We start from the raw sequence: 8646 nt of genomic DNA on the forward strand, positions 1-8646 counted from the left end.
TTCAGCTTTTCATCTGTAAATTGAGCATAATATTTGAATCAATAGTATTATGAGAATCAAAAGGATGAATGTGTGTGCATGTACTTTATAAAATCTAACATGCCATACAAATGGTAGCTATTATCTTTCATTGACATTTAGCAGGAAGATTACATTGAGAAACCTTAGTATGACTTTGCTCAGGCATGAAAGTTTCAAATACTCCAGTTGCTTAATATGTTTACAATTATTTCCTCTCATCCTTGGAATGGAGGTAGTTAGAATGGGTTTGTGAAAAACAGTGTTTTAAAATACAGATTTTTACATTCGTGCCATGATTGAGACTGTTTAAGCTATGAGTGGTATTTGCTGTGGAAATAATTAAATAAGGTTTAGGAACAGTTGTCATATGCTGTTTCATGTTTACATAGCATTTTTTAAGTTTTTAAAGTGCATGTCCATTTCCATGTCTTTTTCGTATTTGATTCCTCCAAGCGCCCCGTGAGACTGGTAGGATATATATTCTTTATTATACAGGTGATTAAGAGGTTTGCTCAACTGAATGGAGATTAGAACCCAAGATTTTGCCCTCATGCAGTTAAAGTTCCTTTTGGTGCCCCTCAAAGCTGTAGCAAATCCTAAGAACAGAAGAGCAAGAGTAACTGGAGGTCCTGCAGATGGGACTGTGGGAGAACCAGCATAGAGCACAAAGCCTTGCCATCTTGACTAATACTCTGGGGGGCTCATAGTTTTGCTTCTTACTTGGTTGTCTCTAATTTCTCCTCATTGTAATGATGACAGTTTTATCAATCAGGGGTTGTGTTTAGATGCTGAGAACACAAAACCCAAAATAACAGTTGACCAAGAAGGAGTTTATCTTTCTCCCATAGCAAAAAGTTCAGACATCAAGATTTAGTGGTCAAGCCAACTTAGAAGCCAGGTATCTACTGTTTTGCTGATCTTTCCTTCAGTCTGAGAAGACAGTAGCAGCAGCTCTACTTTTATATCTGATTTCCAAGCAGCAAGAGGGGAAGAACAGAAAACAACACATCGTGGGTGTGCATCAAAGGAGTGTCCCTATATTTCTCGGTAGCTTTTCCAGAAACCCGTGCACTGGTTTCTATTTCATCTAATGGGTCAAAACTGTGCCAAGTGGGCATGTAGATAATTAGGCCAGGTTCCCCAGCTGCCTTAACAAATCAAGACCTGAGTGATGGTAAGGAAGACAGGAGACTGGATATTGGTTAAGCAAATATCAGACTATCATGGCAGTGTACTAATACTACTACCTTTTAAAAGCGTTATCCTCTTTGAATATGCACTCAAGAAAGGTAACCTCTCCCCTAATACACTGCTTTTCTATTTTTCTGGGCACACCGTCTTTCTGGACACACAAAATGACCCTTTAAAAAGAGCCCCCATTCCAGAAGATTTGAATATTTTATTTCTTCCCTCAATCATTACTCCGAAGCCATATCCCAGCTAGCCCAATGACTATGAGAGGTTAAAGAACTCCCAATTCTTTGAGCTAGATTAGCGAGTTATCAAAACTGCCCCAGAATATTTTTGAATGGCTCAGCCAATCATGTGAGTCTATTATAGGCTTCCCAGACTTAATGTTATATGTTTCAGGTTGAGCCAGCATTACCCTTCCAGGCGCTGTTTTTAATCAGTTTTATTTGGACATTAGCTGATCCCAGTTACAGACAAATTGCATTTTGTGTTCCTAGTCAGGAACACAAATGCATGAAATATAATACTCAAATAATGCACGCCAATGAATAGTTGCAGATAATTCCTAATTTATAGTTTTTCTGATCCTGAGCAGACTCAAAGGCATGCAAACCTTCCATGAAGTCAGTCCAAGGTCAGCATGTTCCAGATTTTCTAGTCCTCACTGCTGATAATCCTTTACCCTCATCCTTCTGCTTGCAAACAATATATAATATTTTTATATGTCATTAAGAAACTGCATGTCATTAGGAAAAGAATTTAAAGAGCAAAAAGTCCCAATAGTAACTGTGTTCAGGATCAGGAAAAGGAAAAAACATAGTGCTATGACTTTTCCTTTTCTGCTCCCCACTCCTATTTTGTTTTCCCAAGGTCTTTGTTGATTTGTCCATGCATGATCATGTGATGTTCAGTCTCCTTGCCTGCCGTGCCATCATTAATGCTAATTAGTTACCTGTTATTAAGAGCCATTAGCTAACCCTTTCCCCCATGCAGTCACACCCCACCCCCTTACACACACACACAGGCAGACTCAGCCACCTACACACACACAGCCGCAGACTCAGCTGGCTCCCCTCCAGCCGGTTTCCACCTCTCTCCTGGCATATAACCTCTGTCCTGGCCCTAATAACCAACCTGAGGTCCCCATCCTTCCTGGAAGCTGCCCAGAAGCATCATTAGCAATTCCTTGGTTAGAACGCTGACCTTAGAATCTTGAAGAGGTAGAGGCACTGTAAGCCAGGCTGTTCTCCTGGCTCTTCTTTGAATTATTCTTTTCCTGTTGTCTGCTACTTCCTGGTACTGTAGTTCTTGCATCTAGTATAAAAACACTAAATTTGTTGTCCTTTTTTTTTTTTCTCACTTTCCTTTAGCGTCGAGAAGTGGCAAAAACAGTTTTCTGCTTGGTCGTAATTTTTGCTCTGTGCTGGTTCCCTCTTCATTTAAGCCGTATATTGAAGAAAACCGTGTATAATGAGATGGACAAGAACCGATGTGAATTACTTAGGTACGAGCCTATGTACTCGCTAGAAAATTGGAGTTTCTCAGATTTTCATTTATAATACTTTTACAAAACCAGCTACTCTACATGCCCATTAGCCCTGCAAATTAAAAGTGCAAAGCTGATTTTTTTTCTTTAGCTGACATAGCCTATAACTGATCCCAAAATTTGTGCAAGCCACGTCTGTTATCTTGCCACTCCCCTCCTGAGGCTGTGCATAAGGGTTTGAGCTAACCAAGTAGTGATGTATCTGTAACTGTCCTGCAAAACTGAAACTGCCATTTAAACAGGCACTTTTTACAAAATTCTAACTGCCACCCACAAGAAATGGCTTCTGGGCAAGAAAAATGCTTATTCTAGGAATAAATGCTAGTTAGCAGATTTTAAAACAATATTTTCTAATTATTCTGCACCATTTTCTTTTGCTGTAGTTTCTTGCTGCTCATGGATTACATCGGTATTAACTTGGCAACCATGAATTCATGTATAAACCCCATAGCTCTGTATTTTGTGAGCAAGAAATTTAAAAATTGTTTCCAGGTAAGATGATTTTTCAAGTATTTTTTGAAGACAACAAAATGAGTATATTAAACAGTCAACAGACACAGCCAATTCCAACTGTACTGATCCACTTTGATCAGCTGTACTCCTTTTTAGCAGTGAAGTGAAAATCATGTTTTATTACCCAGAAAGAGAGTCAGATTGTCGGCATAACAGAAAAGCAGTTCCTATTTAGACAACCACAGACAAAGAGGTTAAAATCAAAAGGACTAAATCACATGCCAATTTAGAACCCTCCTTTTAGAGAGTAACGTTTCAATGTATGCTCCCGGCCACACAGAGTACATAAGACCTATTAGTACCTTATATTGTCTTAGACTTGAACCAAAGTCTCGACAAAATATAAACTCTATTGTTAAGAAAGCTCTCACTGATTAGACCATCCTGGCCAACATGGTGAAATCCTGCCTCTACTAAAAATACAAAAATTAGACAGGCGTGGTGGCAGGCACCTGTAGTCCCAGCTACTCGGGGGGCTGAGGCAGGAGAATGGCATGAACCCAGGAGGCAGAGCTTGCAGTGAACCGAGATCGTGCCACTGCACTCCAGCCTGGGCGACAGAGCAAGACTCCGTCTCAGAAAAAAAAAAAAAAGAAGAAAGCTCTCACTAAATGCTATTTAATTGTGTACTTAGTAATAGACTCTTCAAGGAAAGTAAATGCTTATTGCTGTGGGAATCTGAACAAATATAATTTTATTCAAAATCAATTTCCTTCTGCTTTCAAACCTCCAGCCAGCTCAGCCACCCAAGTCCTTCAGAAGCTCCAAGCCTGTCTTATTGATGTGTCATTTTCTGGTTCCTGAAATGATTTGAGCATAGGCTTAATCCTCACTGGATTTTGTTATCTTGGACCAGGCTGTTTAACTTTAGTTTACAGTACATATGAGGCAGAGTAGGGTAGAGGTCAAGAATGCAGGCTCTGGAAGCAAAGAGCCGCGATGGACATCACAGCCCTGCACTTGCTAACTGTCTACCCCAGGTCTGGTTAGTGCCTCTCCTGCTTTTTCAGTTTCCTCACCTATAAAATTGGATAATCACAGTATCTCTCTCATAAGAAGGGTAATATATGTAAAATGCTCGAAATAATAAGTGCTCAATATGAGTTGATTACTATTAGGGACAGAGTAGAGAGGAAAAACACAGTAACTGCCTGCATGGCACTCACAGTCTAAACAAAGCAGACATATATTAACCAAGGAATCACACAAACAGATGACACTCGGTATGGAAGCTTGGGGCCATATTTCTGAGGTCTTCTTGGAAATGTTTGCCCGTCACAAAACACTGTGCCCAAAATGGACTGACTAAACTTACAGGTTAAAACTAGTACATTATGTAAGCTGAAATTAATTATTACTTACTCATTAATTTACATATTCACTGGGGGAGGGAAAATCAAGGTAAAAATTATCAGAAATGAATCCCACTATTTGATGAATCTTCCTAAAAAGGCAGCATACCCAAGAGAAAGAGCCCAAATCTAGAGAGTCCTGGGTTCTAATTCCACTTCTGCCTCTCATTATCCTCTCTGGACCTCACTGTCCTCATTCATAAAATGGGGGAATAGCATAAAATGGGGGAACATCCAAGGTTGTTGTGAGGATCTGATGAGGCACCTGGTGCAGAGAGCCACACAGGTGGTGCACACTGAAGAAATACTAGGACACCCCGCCGACCCAGCCCTACCCATGCCTGCCTCAAGCTGTGGAGAGCCCTCCCTCTCACCAGCACTGCCTTCCCTTTCTCTTGCACTTGGTAATAAAATGAGAAACAAGGGTTCTATTTCTCTGCACCGGAATGGATAGTATAACTCCTGCCTGGTGATAACAGGCTCTCCACTCCAGGTTACTGTCAAGGTTCACGTCCCTCGAATGTGAATGGACATTTGCCCCTCCTTAGCGTGGCCCGAGGCCGCTGTGTTTGGCTGGGAATGGGCTGGTAGGCTTGCCTTACTTCGAGTCTGTTGCTTCCCCCAGTCATGCCTCTGCTGCTGCTGTTACCAGTCCAAAAGTCTGATGACCTCAGTCCCCATGAACGGAACAAGCATCCAGTGGAAGAACCACGAACAAAACAACCACAACACAGACCGGAGCAGCCACAAGGACAGCATGAACTGACCACCCTGCGAAGCACTCCTGGGTACTCCCATAATCCTCTGGGAGAAAAAAATCACAAGGCAACTGTGACTCCGGAAATCTCTTCTCTGATCCTTCTTCCTTAACTCACTCCCACACCCAAGAAGAAATGCTTTCCAAAACCGCAAGGGTAGACCGGTTTAGCCACCCACGACATCTACCAATCGTACTTCTTTAATTAATCTGATTTACATATTCCGCGTGTTGTATTCAGCACTAAAAAATGGTGGGAGCTGGGAGAGAATGAAGACTGTTCAATGAAACCAGAAGGATATTTACTACTTTTGCATGAAAATAGAGCTTTCAAGTACATGGGTAGCTTTTATGGCAGTTCTGGTGAATGTTCAGTGGGAACTGGTCACCATGAAACTTTAGAGATTATGACAAGATTTTCTACTTTTTTTAACTGATTTTTTGTCCTTCAGCCAAACACAATATGGGCTCAAGTTACTTTTATTTGAAATGTCATTTGGTGCCAGTATTTTTTAACTGCATAATAGCCTAACATGACTATTTGAACTTATTTACACATAGTTTGCAAAAAAAAAAAGACAAAAATAGTATTCAGGTGAGCAATTAGGTTAGTATTTTCTATGTCACTGTTTATTTTTTTAAAACACAAATTCTAAAGCTACAACAAATACTACAGGCCCTTAAAGCACAGTCTGATGATACATTTGGCAGTTTAATAGATGTTACTCAAAGAATTTTTTTTTAAACTGTATTTTCTTTTTTAAATGGTGTTTGATTACAAGAGATCTTGAGCATGTTTTGTATGTTAAATTCAAAAGTAATGCTTCAATCAGATAGTTCTTTTTCACAAGTTCAATCTGTTTTTCATGTAAATTTTGTATGAAACATCAATGTCAAGTACCAAAATTTTAATGTGTGTGTCATTAACTCTACCTGAGACTTTCAGTGCACTGTATATAGAAGTCTAAAGCACACCTAGGAGGAAAAGATTGAATTTTTCAGATGATTTGGAAATTTTCATTCCGGTATTTGTAATAGTGACATATATATGTATATACATATCACCTCCTATTCTCTTAATTTTTCTTAAAATGTTAACTGGCAGTAAGCCTTTTTTGGTCATTCCCTTTTCCATACAGGAAACATAATTTTGAAGTGGCCAGATGAGTTTATCGTGTCAGTGAAAAATAATTACCCCCAACTGCCACCAGAACTTAACGATTCTTCACTTCTCGGGGTTTTCAGTATGAACCTAAATCCCTACCCCAATGTCTCCCTCCCACACTGCCACCATTTCAAAGGGCCCACAGTGACTTTTGCCAGGCATTTTCCCAGATGTTTACAGACTGTGAAGTACAGCAGAAAATCTTTTACTCCTGTGTGTGTATATATATAAACAATTGTAAATTTCTTTTAGCCCATTTTTCTAGACTGTCTCTGTGGAATGTATTGTGTGTGTGATATATGTATGTGTGTGATGGTATGTATGGATTTAATCTAATCTAATAATTGTGCCCCGCAGTTGTGCCAAAGTGCATAGTCTGAGTAAAATCTAGGTGACTGTTCATCATGACAACCTGCCTCAGTCCATTTTAACCTGTAACAATCTTCTGCATTCATAAATCTTGTAACCATGTTACCATTACAAATGGGATAGAAGAGGCAGTGGGAAAGCAGATGAGCTGTGGACTAGCAATATAGGTTTTTGTTTGGTTGGTTGGTTTGATAAAGCAGTATTTGGGGTCGTATTGTTTCCCGTGCTGGAGCAAAAGTCATTACACTTTGAAGTATTATATTGTTCTTATCCTCAACTCAATGTGGTGATAAAATTGCCAGGTTGTCTGATGTCTCTTTGAGACTTCACCAGACAGATTGCTAACAATAGATTAGGTAAGATAATTTGTTGGGCCATATTTTAGGACAGGCATAGATAAAATAACATCAGGTTCCAGTTGCTTGAATTGCAAAGCTGAGAAGTACTGCCCCTTTGTGTGTTAGCAGTCAAATCTATTATTCCACTGGCACATCATATGCAGTGATATATGCCTATAATATAAGCCATAGGTTCACACCATTTTGTTTAGACAATTATCTTTCTTTCAAGATGCTTTGTTTCTTTCATATGAAAAAAAATGCATTTTATAAATTCAGAAAGTCATAGATTTCTGAAGGCTTCGATGTACATTTTATTTATGGACTGGTAAGTAACTGTGGTTTACTAGTAGGACTATTTCCAATTTCTACCTTTACGACATCTTTTCAACAAGTAACTTTGTAGAAATGAGCCAGAAGCCAAGGCCCTGAGTTGGCAGTGGCCCATAAGTATAAAAGTTTACAGAAACCTTGCAAGTGTCTCTTCATTTTTACATAGTTTTCCATAGAAAATGTTTGTTACATAATGCCTGTTGCAAACCTCTCCTTAGTAATATCCTGGAAAGCAATTCACTATCAATCAGGTACTTCCTACCTCTATTCTCAACGAACCTATTTTGTTGTACTGAGCATTTAACTCAGTCATTCATTCCTTCATTTACCTTTCCAGTAAGTTTAACTGGGCTTCTACTATGCACCAGGCATTCTTCCAGATATTGGGGACATAGTAAACAAAACAGGCAAAGTCCCTGATCCCAAGGAGCTTGCATTCTAGGTAATAAACAATTACAGTCAATAAGCAATATGTCAGGTAGATACCTGGAGGAAGAGATTCATATATATCCAACTGTTTATTTGACATCCACAGTTGGATGGCTAGTACACCATATATCCGAAATGAAGCTCCTGATATCTTCCAGCCTGCACTGCCTAATATTCCTTTGCTCAGTTATAGACAGTCACATTTTTTAGGAGTTGTTCAGGATAAAAACTTTGAAGTCATTGCTCATTCCTTTTCCTCACACCTTACAGCCAACATCTCCATAAGTCCTGAGAGCCCTGTCTTCAGAATATATCCAGAACCTGACCACTTCTCTGTCTCTGCCTCTACCTCCCTACTCTGAGCACCATCTTCTCTTGCCAGGATAACCACAATAGGCTCCTGACATGCCTACTCGTTTCCAGCCTTGTAAACAGCTGTATTCCAGTTGGAGCCAGTCTCTCCTCTCCCAGAAGTGATTAGGTTAGGCTAGGCTGACCAGCATCCTCTGGGAGTTTCTCAGTAAGAACTAAGTCAGAAAGAGCTATTTTCCTACTAAAGCAGGGCTGGGAGGTTGTGAGCCTGGGCGTGGCTGGACACTGTGGTTGAGCATTATTAAGAAAGTCAATCTAGA

General features: G+C 39.8%; 1 protein-coding gene across 1 annotated transcript in view; it reads left to right on the forward strand.

The window, feature by feature from the left end:
• Positions 1–7616, forward strand: part of EDNRA (endothelin receptor type A) — a 63642-nt gene extending 56026 nt beyond the window's left edge. Inside the window, 3 exon segments of the mRNA NM_001261492.1 lie at positions 2583–2716; positions 3142–3250; positions 5249–7616. Of these exon segments, the coding sequence (NP_001248421.1) occupies positions 2583–2716; positions 3142–3250; positions 5249–5389 (384 nt within the window). The 3' untranslated portion in view covers positions 5390–7616.
• The last annotated feature ends 1030 nt before the right edge of the window (positions 7617–8646 follow it).

The sequence above is a fragment of the Macaca mulatta genome, chromosome 5 (assembly GCF_049350105.2).
Source record: "Macaca mulatta isolate MMU2019108-1 chromosome 5, T2T-MMU8v2.0, whole genome shotgun sequence".
Classification (NCBI taxonomy): Eukaryota; Metazoa; Chordata; class Mammalia; order Primates; family Cercopithecidae; genus Macaca; species Macaca mulatta.